Source organism: Dipteris shenzhenensis, chromosome 20 (genome assembly GCF_047967505.1).
Source record: "Dipteris shenzhenensis isolate YYH24624 ecotype China chromosome 20, Dip_SZ_1.0, whole genome shotgun sequence".
NCBI lineage: Eukaryota > Viridiplantae > Streptophyta > Polypodiopsida > Gleicheniales > Dipteridaceae > Dipteris > Dipteris shenzhenensis.
In genome coordinates, this window is record NC_141615.1 from 5,510,560 (window position 1) to 5,532,372 (window position 21,813).

Sequence of the window (21,813 nt, forward strand, 5' to 3'; positions counted from 1 at the left end):
GGTTTAAAATGGAGGGGGGGAAGTCTATTAGTACCCCGTTGCCTCCACATTTAAAACTCAGCAGTAAGGACAGCCCCAGATCAGATGATGATAAGGCTGAAATGGCCAAGGTTCCGTATGCATCTGCAGTTGGTTCTTTGATGTATGCCATGGTTGCCACTCGTCCGGATATTGCTTTTGCGGTGGGAGTCATCAGCAGGTATATGGCAAATCCAGGCAAGCGGCACTGGGAAGCAGTGAAAGGTGTCTTGAGGTATCTCAAGGGTACCAAAGACTTGTGCATATGCTATGGTAGGCAGGATGCATTGGTGCATGGTTTTACAGATTCAGACTATGCAAGGAATGCAGATAACCGGAAGTCTACTACCGGTTATATTTTCACATTTGCAGGAGGTGCTATATCATGGGTGTCTCGGTTGCAGAAATGCGTTGCACTGTCAACTACTAAAGCTGAATATGTTGCAGCCACTGAGGCTTGCAAGGAAGCGATATGGCTTACTCGGCTGGTGGGAGATTTGGGCATTACAGGAGATATGCCAGTTTTGCATTGTGATAGTCAGAGTGCTATCATGTTGGCAAAGAATCCAATCTTTCATCGAAATATCATTTCATCAGGGAGGTACTGGAAGACAAGCGACTTGAGCTTGTGAAGGTGCATACTGATGATAATCCTGCAGATTTGCTCACTAAGAGCTTGCCTACAGAGCGGTTTGCACATTGCCGCCACATCATGGGATTAGGATGAGACCACTCTTATTTTATGGTCTTGTATACAGTAACTGTATATTGCTGTAATTTTTATTCTTTTCTCCCCTTCGGCATATTGGCCTTTAGGTGGGAGGTTGTTGGGGTAAAGGCACATTGCCACCCCTTTATTAAAAATATGACACCTATGACTGTCTTAAGACAATCATAAGGGAAAAAACCTAATCCTAATAAAACCTATGAGTTTGTGGTGTGGCTCATCACTTCACACCCGCATGTTTGGAGTCTTCCTCTCTCTCACCCTCTCCCCGTGGTTCTTCTCTTCCTAACCTTCTCCTTCAGTACCCTCCCATGAGAGATAAAGATCAGCAAACAAACGACGCAGCTAGACACATTCAATTGTCACTGTGAAAGCTGCCCTGTACTCAGCTTCACTCAGCTTCACATGAGGAAGTAGCCATAGTAGATTGTTTCTTGCTCAACCAAGACATGCAAGCTTTGCCCAAAAAGAAACAATTACCACTTGTGGACTGCCTAGTGTCATAGTCTCCAGCCCAATTTGAGACACTGTAAGCATGCATTTGCAAGTCACCCCCTCTGGTTTCAGCCCATATAAAGCTTTATTCAGCTTGCAAACTTGAAAGTTGAAGTGAATTGCCCGAAAGTTCAAAGCCACGAGGTTGTTTGACATAAACCTCTGCCTGCAAGTCCCCATTAAGGAAAGCTGTTTTTATGTCCAACTGATGAAAATTCCAAACAAAAGTTGCAGCCGTGGCAGTAACTGATCTGATAGCTGTCATCTAAGATATAGGAGCAAAGGTCTCCTCATGATCTATGCCCTTTTTCTGAGCATATCCTTTGGCAACCAGCCGTGCCTTGGACCTATCAATGCACCCATTTGGCTTCCTTTTCACTTTGAAAACCCATTTGGTACAAATGACATGTTTTCTTGGTGGTAAATCCACAACATCCCAAGTCTGATTTTTCTCAATGGACTGCAATTCATTGTGCATGGCACTCATCCAGTGCACATTATCCTTGGCTTCTTCGAAAGTATCAGGTTCTTCTTCATCAAGAAGAGTACCTGCATAAGCTGATTCAACAAAGAGAGCCCCCCCTACGTGCCTTGCTGTACTACGAGTCCTGCCAAGCAAAGGTGCCTCAAGTCTACTCTCCCTGAGAGTCTGTAGCAACCAGTTCGGAACTGTTTTTGCTGCATGTATCTCTTGAATCTCTTGCCTGACAACATCATCCACTGCCTGTAGAGGAACAAAATCAGCAGGTGGCTGAATCGGGGCATGTGGATCAGGAGGAGGCTGCTGTAAATGCTGATTTTCAGCATGAGTATCAGCTGGGGATCCAAAAGCAATAGGAAGGAACCCCTCAAAAACATCATCTGAAGAAGCTGGAATACTGAATTCAGCATGTGTATGAACTGAATTCTCTGAAAAAATTACATCTCTACTCACAAAAATCTTGCCTATGGCAGAATTGTAGAGACGATAGCCTTTGCTTTTTGCACTATACCCAACAAAGATACACTTTAGTGCCTTATCTGACAACTTATGTTGAAACTCCACAGGCACGTGGGCATATGCAACACATCCAAAGACACGAAAATGATCCACTGAAGGCTTTCTCCCACTAAAACCCTGGGACCGAATGAAAGCATCAAACTTCTGATACCATTCTCTAGGTGCTTGCTTAAGACCATAGAGACTCTTTAGATGACCTCATACCAAAGGCCACCAAGCTCCTAGAATCTCTCCCCTATCCTCTAGAAGCATCTAGCTCCACCTAACACACCTAACTGCCCCTCTAGCACACACATAGGATCACAAGTGTGCCTATGGAGAGGCAGGACATTGACAAACCCCAACAAACCCCCCCTCAAAAGACTGCCTCAAGCTATGTCAAGGATACAGCTAGCACAAGGTGTCACATGCCATCTCATGGTTGTCATGGATCTATCAATGGCTAGGATCTCAAGCTAGCAAGGGTTCCCATGGGTGTAAGGTATACAGAGTGGGGAACACAACCCCCCCTAATGGTTATCTCCCCTGCATGTACAAACAAAAGTCTGCAGGAGGTACCAAGGGGACAACACATACTTACATGGTCTACATCATATGGTGACCAGAGGTGTTTACAAAGATAAAGACACAAAACAAGGGGAGTACAAAATATCATAGATACCTTTGCATACTCATAATGGCTGCAAAAGGTTCATAGTCCCTTTTTGGAAACATGATCTGAGCAGGGCACCTTAGAAATAGAAATCCGTATTCCAGGTGCATAGAAGCTCTAGCTTGTTACACAATTCATGTGCAGTGGAACTAAAATCCAAGTGATGCATGACTCGATCAGCCAAGGTTGAACCGATGAGGACAATAGCTTTGTTGTTGAGATGCTCCCAAGTTTATAATTTTGTCTTTTCCCCTTACTAAATTCCATACTCCTTCTTTGATGAGAAGAAGCTGCAGCTTGTTTTGCAAGATGAGGAGGTTCGGACCAGAAAATTTCTCCATAGCAACAGATTGCAATAAATTGGATAGCTTCATCTTTGATTGCCAATGTCACTGACCCAGAAGCGTCTCCCAGTGACACTCGAACACCCCTCTCTTTATCAGATATCGCTCGCTCCATCACACTGCAGAAAAGATCTGGATGCAGTTTCTTCAGTGTGAAAACCCGGCATCGTACCAACAGGCTAGATATCAATTCTGCAGAAGGATTTTCTGTTGTTGCTCCATGAAGACAACATAACTTGATTCAATGGCTGGGAGCAGACACTCCTGCTGGGGTTTGCTGAGTCTACCAAGTGTTTCGACGAATAAGACAGAGCGTTGGCCGAATTTCCTGGCTTGCTTGGTTTCTTCGATAATCTCCTGGGGTTCAGACTTCCCACCCTTTGCCGAAGAAAGAGCCACGAATCGACACAATGCGCTTCAAGCAATCAATCTGGCAAGAGAAGTCTTTACTGTGCCAGGAGGGCCGCCAAAGATGATGCAAGGCAAGCTCTCGCCATCCAGCAATGAACGGAGCACGCACTGCGGCCCGAGCAAGTGATCTTGGCCGAGTATCTCGTTGATTGAGGTCGGCCGCATTCTTTCCGCCAACGATGCCATTTTCTCGGAAGGCTGCTCAACTCTAACTGCAATGGCTGGGAGAGGGTAACTACAGAACATGAGTCTCTCACATTAGCAACCGGTGTATAGAACCTCTCCTAGCATCTTCTGTGACGTTCAACTATATGCAAATCTTCTACGGCGGCCTTCAAGCTATAGAAATTAGAGGTTGTTCTCGTTACAAATGGAAGAAACCCGTCCGCTAACTCGAAGTAAGCTTATGTCAAGAGTGTTGCAAGACCAAAGACTACAAACTTGGCAAGAGAAAGAAGAGGGAGAGAGCCACGAGAAGAATGACATCGAGCTCAAGGAGGATAGAACCACTCTGATACCATGTTCGAAAAGAGCAAGCTGAGCAAAATGGAGACAAGAAGATGGACACAAATGAAGAACTGTCTCACAAAATGAAGAGAAATGAGGGCCATATGTAGGCTACCTCTACATCCAACTGACATCATAGATGACCTCATACCAAAGGGCACCAAGCTCCTAGAATCCCTCCCCTATCCTCTAGAAGCATCTAGCTCCACCTAACACACCTAACTGCCCCTCTAGCACACACATAGGATCACAAGTGTGCCTATGGAGAGGCAGGACATTGACAAACCCCAACAGTGACTACTTTGACTCAGCTGACTCAAAATTTGGCTCAGATTGTGCAAACAAATGCCAAGAAGAAGAAGAAATCAAGAAAGCACAAGCACGGAAAGAGTGAGTACACACATGCATCGGCTTCTCATGGTGGACCGCACACTCATGCATCAGTTTCCCATGAGGGACAGCCATCAAAAATGACTCAGAGAGTGACTTCCAAGAGAGAGGAATCACCCAAAAGAGCACTTGAGAAAGAGGTATAAAAAGTACAGCCAGTGCAACAGTATGAGCAGCCAGCACAAGGCCTTGGTTTGGGTACTTCTACTCCTCAAAATAATAATGTGCAGTCCATAAATGTGGCTCAACCACCTCAGCCATATTTGAGGCAGCAACCTGAATATTTTGGTACAGATTCTATCTTTGATGCTATGTTGATTTCACCGCCAATTGGGCATAGAAAGCAAGCCATGTATGACAATGTGGGAATGCAGCCAGGCATGCAAGCCACAGCATCTGCTCCCATGCCTAATGTTCAACCAAGCATGGCTCTCCCTAGTGAAGTGAATGCTGCAAATATACAGCCATCTTTGGGACAGCCAATATTAAATGTATATAAAGAATTTAAGGATGGTGGTTCTCATGTCAAGTTTGATACATATAATGGAGTACAGGACAGGTACAAAGCCATCACATTCCTTCAACAGTTTGATGCTGCATTTCTTGGGGGTTTGTTTACAAAAGCATCCAAGATGAGGAAGGTCGCCATAGTTTTGAAAGGCAATGCACTTAAGTGGTACACCAACCTTACGCTTCATGGAGATGCACCTGCTACTTGGCTGGAATTTAAGCAAGTGTTCTCTTCTACTTGGCTTACTCTAACTTTTGAAGTTGAAGTACTTTCACACTGGCATGACTTGTCATACAAACTTGCAAGAATCTTGATGATTACACCCAAAGGTTTAGGGATGTTTCGCTGCCATTGAGCTCTTACAGGCATGTTTCTTTGAAAGAGCAAATAGAGAGGTACTGTTGTGGATTGCCTAGTGAGCTACGTGATTATTGCAACAAAACCAAGGTGGGTTCTATGACTCAATTAATTGAGAATGCAAGGAAAGCATATGCATGGATGCAGGAGAAGAATTTGGGCTTTATGGACAGCAAGAAAGAAGACAACAAACGGGCTGCCAAACACCAAGATAAGGACATCAAATCTGAAAATAAAAATTATGGCAAACGACCGTTTCAAAAGGGAGGAAAAGCCCAATTCAAAGCTGGTCAAAGGCGTGGACAGCCTAATAAACAGCCCCGTACCAAGTTATCTGATGAAGAGAAAAAGTCACTCATGGAGCAAAACAAATGTTTTATATGCAAAGGAGAGGGACACCGCTCTTATGATTGCCCATCCAAGAAAAGAGACAGGTTAGATGATAAGAATGGTGATAAATAGGCTGATCAGAAGGGCAAAAGGCCTAAACCTTCCGCAGGACTTCTTCCACATGTGATTGGGAGTTTGCCACATGCACATGATGAAGAGGAAACGAAAAAGACTGAGATGTGCAGAGCATGGGGAAAAATCAGAAATCAGAATTGTTTGTTTTTCTTTGATTCTGGGGCAAAGGCGAATTTCATAACTCCTGATATGGCAGGAAGGCTTGGCATCAAGCCTGAGGAAATGGGGCCATCCGGCATGTGTGATATGGCCAACCCTGAACTCAACACACCTGTCACTCCTATCATTGGCAAGTTGAGGATGCATATCCAGGGATATCAGGATGCAGAGGACTTCTACATTATGCCTTTGCCAGAGTGTGATGCTTTGCTTGGGATGCCTTGGATGTACAGGGTGGGGGCTGATGTGCAGATGAGAAACAAGAAGATTTCTTTAACTCATAGAGGCAAAAATCATGTACTTGATGTAAAGTTGAAAGGGGAGTCCATCCCTGTAGTTTCAGCTTCTTGTATTTCCAATGTAATAAAGCGTCATATTTCAGCGTACTTGATTTTTGTCAAAGAGGACAGCCAACCATCAGGAAGGCTCTACTCTTTCTGCTTTAGATAGAGAAAAGGCTGCTTTTATTTCAGATTTTCAGGATTGTTTCTCAGATGCACTTCCTCAAGAATTACCTCCCAAGAGGCCCGAGGATCATCAAATTGATATAATTCCAGGAAGCTCACCGCCTAATATACCTCCCTATCATGTCAGTAAGGCACAACAGGAAGAGATAATGTCACAAGTGAAGGAACTCTTGGAAAAGGAATTGATACAACCAAGTAATTCTCCTTACTGTTCCCCTGTGTTGCTTGTGCAAAAGAAGGATGGCAGTTGGAGAATGTGTATTGATTATAGGGCTTCGAATAAAGTCACAATTAAGAACCGTTTTCCAATTCGACGCATTGATGATATATTGGATCGGTTGGAAGGTTCCTCAATGTTCAGTCGTATTGACCTTAAAAGTGGATACCATCAGATAAGGATACGGCCTGAAGATGTCTACAAGACTGCCTTCCGCACTTCATTTGGCTTATATGAGTTCCTTGTGATGCCTTTTGGTTTGACTAATGCACCCGCTACTTTCAATAGAATGATGGACAGAATTTTTAGAGCACACAGAAAGTTTGTGGGCACTTTCTTCCATGACATCATTGTGTTCTCTAAAAATGAGCAGGAGCATAGGAAACACCTCACTATTGTGTTTCAAGAGTTGAAAAGACACAAGCTATTGATAAACACCAAGAAAAGTGAGTTCTTTATGCATGAGATTCATTTTCTCGGTCATATAGTGTCAAAGGATGGAGTCAAGATGGATCCTGCAAAAGTTGAGGCCATAAGCAGTTGGCCAATTTTGAAAAATCTGCATGAAGTCAGAAGCTTTCTTGGGTTGTGTTCATACTATCGGAGGTTTATAAAGTACTTTGCAGAAATTGCTTCTCCCTTGCATGCTTTACAGAAGAAAGCTGTACCGTTTCGGCGGGGACCAAAGGAAAATGCAGCTTTTGAAGAGCTGAAGCAAAAGTTGTGTTCTGACCCCGTTATTATCTTGCCAGATCTTGCAAAACCCTTTGCTGTAACTTGTGATGCATGTGGGAACAGCATAGGAGGATGGCAGAGCGGTTGCATATGAGAGTAGAGTTCTCAAAGATGCTGAATTGTACTTGCAGACATACGAGAAGGAAATGTTAGCAGTGATACATGCTTTGACCAAATGGAAACATTACCTTCTTGGAGCTGATTTTTATGTGCAGACAGATCATCAGTCACTTAGATATTTTCTCACGCAGAGAAAATTATCTGAAAAGCACATGAGATGGGCTAACTTCCTCTCAATGTTTCATTTTCAAATTGTACATGTGCCGGGTAACAAAAATGTCGTGGCTGATGCACTTTCGAGGAAACCACAGCTTCAAGCAGTCTCCAAGAAACCCAGTGTTTCAGCAGTGAGCATTGCTTACAACAATGTGTTAGATGTGATGAAAGATCAATATGTTAATGATGCTGATTTTTCAACTATTTATGATCAGCTTTCTGATGGTCAAAGGCATGATCACTATATGTTGAAAGAGGGTTTCATTTTGATGCATGGACGACTCTGTGTCACTGATCAGATGCGATAGAAAGTCATAATGGAAAGTCATGCTCCTCCATATGCAGGACATAGGGGAATTACAGCAACAATAACAGCAGTGGAGCAATACTTTTATTGGCCATCTTTGAGGAAAGATGTGAAAGAATATGTGAGAACATGCATGGTTTGTCAGAAAGTAAAGTTTGACAGGCAGAAGGCACCTGGGTTGTTACACCCGATATATGCTTTGTGAGCTGTAAATAAGAGCTGAAGTGATTAAGGTTTAGTTCCACAGCCCTCTGAGTGATTAGAGGCCGGTTTCATGTTCGCTAAAAATGCATGGCGGGGTGAATATTCTTAATATTCATGTGCATACTATATCGCCCATAAGGGCGAAAATGATGCTTCAATTCCTACATGGTGATCACCCTTGGGCTGCAATGATGCGATTTTTGCTTCTACAAATTACCACCCTTGCCTTTGGTTACAGGAGGCCTACTCAATGGGATTTTCTGTTGGGTAGTATTGAAGGCAAGGTCAGAGGTTGTCCTCTTGTTTCTCAAATGTTTTTGGATTGGAAACATATTCTTTCACATTTGGCTTGGCATGGACGTGGCTCATTGCAGGGCCACTCTTTGAGAGCTGAGAGCCAGACGCTGATCTTTCCTTAATTCCAAAGGGATCTCTTCTGCGGGTAATGTCATTCACGACAATGGGACTCTCTTATCCTTTCCTTTGGCTGCTGGAAAGTATGGTTTAGGAATGCATTATCGCCCTATATGGCACGCTATTACTCGTATGCCCCAACCATTTCAGCCAGTACCGCCTCTCAAACTTCAAGACAGGTTTCAGGATTGGACTCTTCTTCTAGCACACTCGTCCATTCGTCCTTTGAAGCTGTCTCATATTACAGTGTCCTCTTTATATTAAGTCCTATTGCCCCCACCTTGGGCTTCACCTCAAGAAAATCAAATTTGGCAACTGGATCGTCCGGCCAAATGGTGGCGGCGAAGATTGAGGCAAATTTGGCATTCCAAGGTCCCTCTTCGACAACAGGTCTTTTTATGGCTCATTTTGTTGGGGGGTTTTCTGTCTGGACAGCTTCTATCACTTCGACGCATTGCTCCAGCTATTTGTCGTCGTTATTTGGCACCAAGGGAGTCTGTGTCTCATATTTTTTGGCACTGCCTTGACACACGTGACTTCTTGGGCATCTTCCGCAAAGATTGCGGTTCAGATTTCCTCATGCTACTTTCAGTAGGATTTTTTGGATTTTTGGGATTTATCCTCCCTGACTGGAGTTTGAGTTGTTCTTCTCCTGGGTTCGCTACTTGGCACTCTCGAATCTCTGGAAAGATAGAAACCACAAAGTCTATGATGATCCTATGTTTTCTACTTTCGTTTTCTTTCGTCGCTCTTTGCAGCAATCTCTCTTCGATAGTTTGCAAACTCACTACATAGACTATGAAGTATACTTGTCCTACAGTGAGAATTTCTCTTGATGTATTTTCCAGCTTCCCAGTCTGGGACATATGTGTTGATGTATTTGGGCATATCCCATTTTGGGATAGCTATTTTGTGATATAAAGCATAAACTTTTCACCCAAAAAAAAAAAGGTAAATTATATATCTATGATTCATAAGGCCTGTCTGTGTGTGGGTGAAATGCTCAGAGAGAGCATAAAATTGGAGGCAAAAGGAAGAAGTGTGAAAAGAGAAGTAAATGCGAAAGGTCAAAAAGTCATACAAGGGGACCCGAAATCATCAATACTCTACAAGTGCACCAACCACAAAGGGTGAAACGCCCGAGAGAGCATAAAATTAGAGGCCCCATGGTGAAAAGGAAGAAGTGTGCAAAGAGGAGTAAATGCGAATGGCCCAAAAGTCATACAAGGGCACCCCAAATCATCAATACTCTACAAGTGCACCAACCACAAATTAAGACGTAAGAGAGCATAAATAATAACAATGATTTTATTTTTCCCATCTCAAAACCACAACCTTCACTCTGTGTGTGTGTGTGTGTGTGTGTGTGTGTCCATAGGGTGGTTTGATATGCTGGTTCCAACATTCTTTTTTGATCTTAGACTCGTATGGAGGGACAAAGCAACAATGTAGGCTAGGTGTTTGCAAGACCCTAAAACACCCCTCTTCTTTATACCCCAAGCTGCTGTATACTCAGACCTACCTCCAAGTAGCCATACATAGGCATACATATGAATGGATTTTTGCATAAAGGTGCATGCATTCAAGAATGTATGCATGACAATATGTACTTAGGCATTTATATAGATCCAAGCACAGCTACATGTGAGTGCATGTGACCAAGCATGGTGCAGGTGTGCAAGCATGCATGCACATGTACCTCTGTGCATGTGCACTCATGATGCATGCATGCATGTGCATGAATGCTTGAATGCATACATGAGTGGGTGTGCGCACGCATGCAAGCATACATCCATCCATAATGCACCCGTGGATCTGCATGAACCACTCTTTCCAGTATGCAATATCCTTTTCATTTGAAGTCAATGCAAAAAAAAAACCTACCGCTGTCCTTGGGAGGAAAAATGTGAGCTTAAAGTTCACTTTCATAGCTCAGATTTGCAGTGCATACCTTCCTACACATTTCCCGATGAAACTCTTCTTTGTTTGGAGCCTTGTGAAAGTAAAGATAACCACCAAATAATTCATCAGAGCCTTCTCCTGAAAGTACCATCTTTACGCCAAGAGCTTTAATTTTTCTGGACATCAGGAACATTGGAGTACTAGCTCTGATCGTGGTTACATCGTAGGTCTCAACATGATAAATGACATCAGGTATAGCGTCCAGCCCTTCCTAAAATCAAATCAAAATACAAATTCAAAATATTGCAACATCTTATGTTAGAACTACTGTCACAGAGGTGAGAAAAGGAGGGGACGTGGGGAATTTTGGCAAAAATAAGATGTTGGACCTGGACAGTGAAGTGGAATTCAGAGTGCAATGTTCCCAGATAATCGGCCACCTCTCTTGCAGCCTTCAAATCAGGTGACCCCTGAATACCTCAAGTGGGAAGCCAGCATAGAACAGACAATTAGCTGTGATGTTTTCCCACAATCCACACCTATCAATTATGAAACATGATCTGCATAGGCTGCTTTACGTCCTTGCAAATTGTCAGAAACACTAAACTGTACAGGTGCAAGAATTGTCAGAAACTCTAAGCTATACATAAGTTCAGCTGTACAAGTGAGAGAGACCTTCAATCCAACACAAAATGAGTGCAATTTCTCTCCCCACTGTTTGCCTGCTTTAGTATCCACAATATAACGACAAGCCACTGAAGCAACTAGGGAAGAGTCTAATCCGCCAGAAAGTAGCACTCCAAAGGGAACATCCGTCATGAGTCTTTTTACGACTGCCTGTTAAAAGTATGAAAATACACAAACTCATGCTCTGTAGTCAAACAAAGAAAATTTTCACAAAGAATAAAATATACACAAATGGACAAATTATCTTTGTAAGTACAGGAAAATAATCAAGATATCCTCCACATTTGAAATCAAACAAAGAAAAACTTCACAAATAAGAAAATATACACAAATGGACAAAATGTCTTTCTAAGTACAGGAAAACAATCAAAATATGATCCACATTTCAAATCAAAGCACAACCAGATCTCATGTCAAAACTCTCCATTGCAATACCAGAAAGAATGCCACACAAAACTATAGGCTAGACTCATAGAGCAGTCAGAAGGATTAGCCCTTACACTTTGATCGATATTCCAAAAATTTGGGAGCCTTGCTCCAAGTATACCAATTTTGTGAACATGGGAGTACATGGTGATTTGGGGGGTGGTGGTGGTGGTGGTGGTGGTGGTTTTCTGTAGATTACTTCTTGTTGGGAGCCTCGTTTATACTTATTGATGGCCTCTATTCCTTCCAAAAAGGGGTTGCAAGCATGCATATCACGTCAAGATAATAATTAAACGTGATTGTCTTCGATCAGGCCATGCCTTAAAAAGATGGGGGGAGAGAACCCTTGCACAACAGGGGTTTAGAGTAGATTCAACATTGCCTATGGCACTACCTGATGGCTTGGGACATTTGCATTGCACACTTAGAATCATCTCATGCTTACAGTGCATATGTCAAGTGGTCACATGCTAGATGTCACCATTTGGGACTTCTCCTAAGAAAATAAAGGAATAATTCTTCAACAGGAATTGATTTTGGCCAAAGAAAGTTAAAGTGGTTAACCAAGAATAAGTATTATTGTTTGAGAATTGTGGGGACGCCCACAAGGGACTAGAAACAGTCCAAGCACTAGAATGCATGCATTAGACTAACCTTAACAGGCCTTAACGGGTTAAAGTATTGGATTTTGGATGTGTAGGTCCAAGAAGGGTGCAAAAAGGGCTCAAAAGCCAAGGGAAAGCGCCAAAAAGCGGGATCTAGGAGACAAAAAGCACCAGGAGGAAGTGGCGCCCACATATGGAGGGCCCCACAGGGCTAAAAGCAGCAAAATAGCCTAAAAGCCAAGATTCTGGCCCAAAAAGCATGCGAATCATCTGTTAGAAGCTCTAGAAAGCTAAAATTGTAAAAGCCCAGCTTTTTGGGAAAGAAAGTCTAAAATTAGGCAAAATAAAGCTAGCCCCATGGGTTGGGGCCAAGCCTATAATAGAAGAGCTCCTGAGCTCTAGAATCATTAAGAGTTGTACTCAGCCCAAGCTCTTGTGAGAACCAATTCTACAAAAGTCTATTTCTAATGCAATAAAGACCTTCAAGGGGGTCCATCCCTTTTTCTGGGCCCTAGTGCAGTGTGATGCTTCTATCCCTATTCTCTCTGCACTCTTTCTTGAAGGCGACTGTGTCCTCATAGCTTCTTCCTGTAATCCAAGCAATCCTAGTGCCAGGCTGCTTCCCCAGATGACTGCAATTTGTCCGAGAGTACTTCTGTTGTGTTTGCGAATCAATTGCTGGCTTCCAGGAGCTGCCCTAGTGCTGTGATTTCATGCCAAGTGCTATGCCCGGAGGTACCCAAGAAACATTCCCAGAGTACCCAGGGACTATTGCGATTGATTGGGAAGGTGATCCTTTGCTGCCCTTCGCTGTCCAGCGAGTCCAAAGCATCCACAGTTGCTGAAATATTCTTCCCAAAGTGGACTTTTGAGGTCTAGGTCCAGTTTCAGTGGTATCAGAGCAAGGCTTGCCACTTTCCTTGGTGGCAACGGTCCTAGAACAAGAAGACATCCCCAAAAAGAGTTCCATGGATTTGAAATGGTGTCAGAAAGATGTAGTTTCACCACCAAGCGAACCAGTATGAGGTGACCTATTGGACCAAATGAAGACCTTGATGAACCGTTCATGTTGGGAAGGATCAAGGAGCTCCAGTCTTCGAAGCAGATCCCACGTTTTCGACAGTTTTTTGAAGAAGAAAAAGATAAGGATGTTCCTCCTCAGGCAGAACAAGAAGTTGCTCGAAACCTCTCTTCTGCTTCGAGAGGATCTACCAGACTACGCTTTGCCTCAAGAAGGCGATCCAGATGTTCCCCTTCAATTCGGAGAGGAAGGAGTCCCAAGCCCCTCAAAAAGCAGAAAAAGAAGCATAGACGGAGATCTCCCAGTTCTAGCTCATCCTCTTCCACTTCCTCTTCCTCATCTTCTTCCTCCTCATACAGTTCTTTCTCTTCTTCCCCATCCCGAGAGCGCTCTTCATCTGAGCGTAAGAGCTGAAGATCCGGATCAAGAAGAAGAGATTTTTAAGAAGGTGGCAAATCTGTTAAATTTATCACTTTGGATGATAAATTTGGGATAAGAGACAAGGGCCTGAATTTTATTCGTCAGTTCGACATCGCTTTTGACACAGGGCAGTACCGTGAAAGGTCAAAGTTAAAGATTGTGAGCTCGCATCTCACAAACAGTGCGCTAGCATGGTGGGGAGCACTCTAGTGGCAGATGATGCCCCCAAGACATGGAAAAGCTTCAAAAAGCAGTTTTTCGAGCAATTCCTGCCAAAGAATTTCTATGATGATGTGCACACCACTTCAGAGAGTGTGACCATGATAGCCATAGATACTGTTGAGTCCTACAATCAGAAGTTCTTTTCCACCTATCTCCAGATCACTCCTTTCAAAGACAATTCTGGAAAAGTCTATGCTTCGCAAGTACGGGGCTGGTTTGCCAAGTAAGCATCGAGTGTAAGACAAAGTTAAGAGACCTAATGCATTCAGCCATCATAGTTGAAGCAATGAAGGCGGATTTGTTGCAGTTCTTGGCTGCCTCTAAAGGCAAGGATGGAGACAACACCAAGAAAAATACAGCCCTTACAGTACCAGGACAGAAATAGCCCCACTTGCAGAGGCCTAGGGGTTTCTTTAAGCCCTATAAAGGGAAGTCAAAGACCACATGATGCACTTGCAGTTTCTTCTCCCATTGCTGCTACGCAGAAGGCGGAGCTATGGTATGCTAGGTATGGGCATATGAGTTATGGCAGCTTGATGACACTTCAAAAACATTCTATTGTTGATGCTTTGCCTCCCTTGGAGTCACCTCCTCCTCATGCCTGTGAAGGGTGTATACTTGGGAAACACAGGTTTCCCTTTAAGAAGGATGGTGCAGTACGAGCTGTTCAAAAATTACATCTTATTCATAGTGATGCCTGTGGTCCCATGAGAACTCCTGCATTGGGTGGTTATCTCTATTATGTCACATTTATTGATGACTACTCAAACTACACTTAGGTCTATGGTTTAAAGAAAAAATCAGATATGTTTAAGCGTTTTCGACACTTTTGTGGCAAAGGTTGAGAATGAAACAAGACTCACCGCACAGATTCTACACACAGATCGAGGGGGGGAGTATATGTCTCATGAATTTGAGGCTTATTTGAAAGAGAAAGGCATCACACATCAGCTTACAGTGAGGCTAACCCCTCAACAAATGGCAAAGCTGAGCAGAAGAATAGAACTCTTATGGAGATGGATAGATGCATGCTCGTGAGCAAAAAGTTGCCTCACAGGTTTTGGCTTGAGGGTCTCATGTTTGCCAACTATGTTTTGAATCGGGCTCCCACTAAGGCTTTGAAGACAAAGACTCCCTATGAAGTTTGGCATGGGAGAAAGCCTTCAACGGTGTCTTTGGATGTGTTGCCTATGCCCATGTGGCTGTTTAGTTTCGACATAAGCTGTCAGACAAGGCACTTAATGCATATTTGTTGGGTATAGTGCAGAGAGCAAAGGTTAGCGTCTCTACAATCCTGCAACACACAAGATTTTTGTCAACAGAGCTGTAATATTTTCAGAAAATTTAGCACATACACATGCTGAATTTAATATGCCAGCTTCTTCCACATCAGATGATGTTTTTGAGGGATTACTACCCATTGCTTTGGGTTCCGCATCTGAAATCCCTGCTAAAAATCAGCATTTACAGCAAGCTCCTCCTGTTCCACATGCTCAAATTCAGCCACCAGCTGATTTAGTTCCTCAACAAGTAGTGGAAGATGCTGTCAGGCAAGAGATTACAGAAATACACACAGTAAACTGGTTCGAATTGGCTACTCCAAACTCTCAAGAAGAGTAGGCTTGATGCTCCTTTGCCTGGCAGTACTCGTAGTACAGCAAGGCACGAAGGGGGGACTCTTTCTATTGAATCAGCTTATGCAGGTACTCTTCTTGATGAGGAAGAGCTTGATACTTTTGAAGAAGCCAAAGACAATGTGCATTGGATGCATGCAAGATGAGTTGCAGTCTATTGAGAAAAATCAGACCTGGAATCTGGTCATTTTGCCACCAAGAAAGAATGCCATAGGTACCCAATGGGTTTTCGAAGTCAAAAGAAGGCCAGATGGGTCCATTGACAGGTACAAGGCACAGCTGGTTGCAGAAGGCTATGCTCAGAAAAAGGGCATAGATTATGAGGAGACATTTGCTCCTACTTCCAGGATGACCACGATCAGATCTGTTATTGCTATGGCTGCGCATTTTGTTTGGAATGTTCATCAGTTGGACATAAAAACAGCCTTTCTCAATGGAGATTTGTTGGAAGAGTTTTATGTCAAGCAACCTCCTAGCTTTGAAATTTCAAGTAATGCTCATCAAGTTTGCAAGCTGAATAAAGCTTTGTATGGGCTGAAACAAGCCCCACGTGCATGGTCCTCCAAAATTGATACTTTTTTTTACTAGCAAAGGTCTTCAAAACAGTCCAACTAAAAGCACCCTCTACATCAAGAAGGATGGGGGGGATATTTTGGTCATCGTTCTTTATATAGATAACCTGCTGCTCACAAGGTCAAATTAAGAGAAAATTGCAGATTTCAAAGCTGAATTGAAAGCCACATTTGACATGTCAGATTTTGGCATGTTACATTTTTATTTGGGGATCTAGTTCTTACAAGAGAGTCGTGGCATCATTATGTCTCAATCCAAGTATGTGCAAAAGCTCTTGGATAGGTTCAACATGCAAGATTGCAAGCCTACAACCACTCCCATGGAACAAGGGCTAAAGCTTACAATGTATGATGCAGGTGAGTCGGGGAGATGCCACACTCTACAGCCAGGCTCTTGAATGCCTCAGTTATTTTGCAATACACAGCCTGATATTCAGTTTGCAGTATCTCAAGTGAGCAGATATATGCACAGCCCAAAGTCAACATGGAATGCACGGGTGGGGGGATGTCGCGCATGCGCACAAGGGGGAGGGAGGGCATGGGGTGTGCGGACATGTGCGCAAGGGGCGGGGGGGAGGAGGGGGGGTACGCGACATGCGCACAAAGGGGGGGGGTGTTGGGCAAGGGGCAAGGAGCTGTTTGGGGGGGGGGGGAGAAAACTCATTTGCGTGTAGGAGCAAGTACCCGACTAGAGAGCAGCCAACCCCCCAAGAGTGCCAATGGAAGTCCGAAGCTTTGTCTTATATAGAGACGGAACAAGGTTGATGATAATGGACAACCTTGTTTGACCCCAATAATACTCATAATCTCATCTGTCCACACTGCACATGTCCAAACCCTATGCGAGACTCTCTCATAAAGTGCCACTGCCCACATGATCAGAATCATAACCCAACTCCTGCAAATGTATAATGAGTCGAGCTCTTGGCACTATGTCAAAAGCTATGCAAAAGTTCACAAAGCAACAATAAACTCTCTGTCTGGCCTCCTCAATGACACATCTAAGTGTGAGTATGTAACTCATGGTTGCGTGATGTCTCTCAAAGCTTGCCTGTCCCACGCCTCTAAGTCCCTGAAGCTCTGCAAGCCAGCTAGCCTCTGTGTCAAGCACTGATACATAGATCTTGGACATGACATGTCCATTCATAATGGTTTTGTCGTTTACCAAGCTTCATGGGATCTCCTACCTTGTGATGGTGATAAGGGTACACCATTGTGAACCTTCTAGGCTGCGTGTTTGACACCACAGGCTGTGAAAAGTGTGCACGATGTGCGCATAGTGCATGCTGAGACATCGGATGCTGACTGGTTATGGACATCATACAGTGTGCATGCATAGGAGTGCTAGAGTTTGGTGTCCATGAAAGGGGATGGGACTCGCCACTCGAGGAATTTATGTCAAAGTCTTTGGAGTTATTACTTAACAAAATGTTTATTAACTCGTCCTCGTTCTTGCGAACAAAAGCTTGCTTCTTTCAGCATACCAAACGATAATACTCATGTATCCTCTGCCTCACTCGGAAGATGATGCTTGGCCCTGAATCTGAGTTGTGGGCGTAAAGCCCTACACTCATCATCATACCAGCTATTACAGGGTACTGAGCCAAGAGGCAGCCAGTGTGAAACGGATAATGTGTGGAAAAATGTGTAGGGAAGCCTCATGAAGAGAGCATGTGATCAAGGAGGACGTGAAAAGTGATGTAAAGTATCTTTGTAACTCAACGTACGCTTAACCCGGGGTTAACCATGGTTAAGTGTTCTAACGGTTTGGCCGTGAGGGACTAACTAGAGGAAGTGCACACTTCCTAGAAGTTCCTAAGGGCAAAGTCTAGGTGCACCACTAGGTCCTAGGGGCAAGGAAAAGGCTTTAAAAAAGGGGTCTAAAAGTTGGGCCCAAGGACAACCAACGTTGTCCTTGGTATGGGGGTTAGGACTTTAATGAAGGGGCAAATGGCAAGGAGGTGTGTATGCATGCCCTTCCCCCACCTTCCATCTCTCTCCCCTAACTCTCCTGGGGGTGTTGGACGTTTTCAACTGTTCTTGTGCAGTTTTTGAGCTGTTTGAGCTGTTTCAAGCCTGTTTTCAACTGTTTTAAGCTGTTTTAAGTCTCTTTTGACTATTCCAAGGCTAGTACAGACTAAACGGACGTCCGTACAGACTAAACGTGCTAGTACAAGCTCTTAAGTCATTTCTGAACTTTTTGAAAATTTTTGTACAGACTAAACGGACGTTCGTACAAACTAAACTTTTTGAAAATTTTCGTACGGACATCCATACAGACATGTTCAGCTGCCTCCAGCAGGTGCCCGGGGTTGTCTTTTGTTATGCTGGACCTTTGTGCACATGTTTCTGGCTGCGTGGTGGCTTCTGGAGCTGTTCTGGACCAGTGCAAGCTGTAGGAGGAACTTTCCCTGCTGCTTTTAGCACCCTCTCTTAGGAGGACTCAGGCACAGATCCTGAGGCAATCATTTCGGGGCAGATCTATGAACCATCTTTCCTCTATAGCTCTTTCTTGTTCACCCTCCACTCTCTACCTTCATTTCTCTCTTCTCTTGATTGCTGGAAGACACCTACACCCTTCGAGGAGCCTGGACAGAGGATAGGTGCAAGGAAGGAGCTCGCCCCTCTGCCACAGACAGCGGGAGTTGGTTCCAGGTTCTGTTTTTCCTTGTTCTTTCTTGCTTTGCGGCTTTTTGCAGTGCATGCGTGTTGTGTGCAGTCCTTTCAGGACTCCTACAGGGCCTAGCAAGCACCCAAAGGCAAGGGTGATCCTGTGAAAGGCCTAAGGACAGTGTGGATGCATGTGATAACCTTGAGGCTGCCTTGAGCTCAGTTTGCCAGTGGTTTGGATGCCTGAATGCCTCTAAGTTGTGTCAGATCATAAGTGAATGCCAGAGTATGCCTTGCCAGTGGGAGTTCTAGTGATGCACTTGGATTAGATGCCTTGAAGACAAGTAGAGGATTTGCAGAGAGGAACAGTGCAGGGTTGAACCCTTGTTGTAAAGTATTTCCATTCAGAAGCATTAAATAAATACCGTAAGGGGCGCCAAGACATTTGGGGCCAGTGGGTGCACTGTGTACTATTTTCATTGAGCAGGGGCATTCTAGCCTCACCTTTGTTGTTGAAGCTTGTTTCTAAGTTGTGCTAAGTGATTGAAGTGACTGAAGCTTGCATTGTGGCCATTTATGAAGTTTAGGACTGAGTAGAAGAAGATCACTGCCCTTTTGTTTATCGAAGGCCGGTTTCAGTGGTTCCGTCGTCGGGATCATCACCATTTTCCTACAGAGGTGAGCCCTAGTAGTGTTGGGTGAAGGACACTTCAGTGCAATTGTTGCTATAGCCATCAATCTTAGCAAGCATGTCACACCATGAGAGGTCATTGACCATTTCAGAGCAGGAGGGGCAGGACGAAGACAGAGCATCAGAGAGCTTTAAAGAGGAGCACAATACCAGCGGGGGTGATGACCAATAGGACAATGGGACACATCCAGTCTCTCCTGAGCATCCCACGGAGGACTCACAAGATGAGGTAGATGAGGCAAAGGAGCTTGATCGCAATGCACTTTTTCAGCTACGAATGCAAAGTGTAGCGGGAGCCCTGTCGCAGTTGCAACATGCTGTCACAGAGATTATGCAAGCTCCTCCCCCTATGGTTGCTTCCCCTCGAAGCAAAAAGTCATCTCAGAAGAAACATAAGAAGCATAAGAAGACTCCTAGGCATGTTACTTTTGGTGGACAACCTCTAGAGATGCCCTCGATCACCCCTGTAGCGGCTAATGGCAAAAACTTTCATTCAATCAATCAGGGACAGCAAGCCCTTCCTCAGCCCACGATGCATCCGGGATATTTCGGAGGGGGATCAGTTTTTTAGGCAATGGTGGCACCATCCGCAGACTCACCCAGAATGCCAGGTAGCTTCATGGGCAGCACGCAGCCAGGAATGCAGAATTTCCAGCAACCTATGATGGGTGGAATGTCTCCTGCAAATGCAAATATGATGTACTCAAACATTGGGATGCAGCTTGGAATGCAGACAAGAATGCCTGGGACAATGGGCAATACTTGGAATATGCCACAGATGCAGGTAGTGGGAGCTGAAATGCCAAACCCCACCATGGGTTCGGTTGGAATGGCTCAGAATGAGGGAGCAGTGATGCCCCCACTGTTTTTACAGCCCCCTGTTTATGACATTCTCACCTCTAAAGGCAAATTGAAAGATTACAAGGAGGGAGGGGCAACTGTCAAGTTTGAGACTTTCAATGGGATACAGGAAAAATTGAAGGCTTTGACGTTCATGCAACAGTTTAATGCTGCCTCCTCAGGTGGACACTTCACAGAATCCTCCAAAGTCCGAAAGGCAGCCACCTTTTTTAAGGGCAATGCGCTCCAACGGTGGACCAACCTCCTCTTGCAAGGCAGAGCACCTACCACTTGGGTCGAATTCAAGCAAGTCTTCTCAGTAGCATGGCTCACTACCACTTTTGAGGTGGATCATGACCGCCTGATACAAGTTGGATGCTGCAGAAATTTGGAGGACTACAATAAGAAGTTTTAGGAAGCCCTACTGCCAGTGAATTCTTACAGACATGTACTGCTGACAGAGTATTGCTGCGGGTTGCCAAAGGAGATTCGGGACTACTGCATGAAGACAAGGGTTTCCAATATGTCTCAGTTGGTTGAGAACGCCACTACAGCTTATGCACTAATGCAAAGGAAAGTTTCAGGGTTCAAAGGAAGCTCACTGGAGACATCAAGGTCAAAGGGCAGCAAGATGGAATCCCCTAAGAAGTTCAGAAAGTTTTCGCAGCCCATGAAGGCAAAGTTTGTTGGAGGACAGAGGCGAGTACCGACCCACATGTCTGATGAGGAAAAGCAAATTCTTTAAGATGCCAACAAGTGTTATATTTGCAAGGAGGAAGGCCACAGGGCTTTTGAATGCCCACATAAGAAGAGGAAGTTTCCTCCTTCTGAGCAGGGTGAACACGAGGAAAAGAGGCCTGATCAGAAGAATAAAAAACCCAAGCCCACTGCTGGTCTTTTGCCAGAGACTTGATTGGGGCTGTTCAGAATATGGATGGGGCAAGATAAGAGACCAGACAGCTCTGATGTTTTTCGATCCGGGAGCCAAGACCAATTTCATCTCTCCAGATCTGGCTGGAAAGTTAGGAATAAGGGCAGAAGAGATGGGTCCCTTGTGTGATGCAGATATGGCTTGTCTGGGACTCAGCAAGTCAGTTACTCCGGTGATAGGCAAGCTGCGGATGCATATTCAGACCTACGTGGACACAGAAGAGTTCTATATTATGCCATTCAATGGTTGTGATGTGTTACTGGGGATACCTTGGCACTTTCGTATTGGGGTTGTTTTGGATACAAAGAATAAAACAATCACAATCACTCACTGTGGCAAGACCCACGTTCTGGATGCTAAATTGAAGGGAGAATCCATCCCTGTTGTATCTGCTTCTACCATTGGCAACGTAATGAAAAAGCATCTTTCAGCGTACTTAGTGTTTGCATCTGAAAAGAAGTCAGTCGAAGAAGAGTCTCATTTGTCTAAGATGGAAAAACAGCGGACCGATTGTCTTTTTCAGTTTAGGGACTGTTTTTCTGACTCACTTCCACAAGAGTTGCCCCCTGAAAGGCTAGAAGACCACACGATAGATA

At 44.2% G+C, this 21,813-nt stretch overlaps 1 protein-coding gene across 2 annotated transcripts in view; it reads right to left on the minus strand.

The window, feature by feature from the left end:
• LOC147889170 (asparagine synthetase [glutamine-hydrolyzing] 3-like) overlaps positions 1 to 21,813 on the minus strand; it is a 93,876-nt gene that overhangs the window by 41,445 nt on the left and 30,618 nt on the right. For both annotated transcript variants that reach the window (XM_087391172.1, XM_087391171.1), the window contains 3 exons: positions 11,234 to 11,395; positions 10,948 to 11,028; positions 10,608 to 10,829 (listed from right to left, as the gene is read on the minus strand). In XM_087391172.1, the coding sequence (XP_087247298.1) occupies positions 10,608 to 10,829; positions 10,948 to 11,028; positions 11,234 to 11,395 (465 nt within the window). The remainder of the gene's footprint in view (positions 1 to 10,607; positions 10,830 to 10,947; positions 11,029 to 11,233; positions 11,396 to 21,813) is intronic.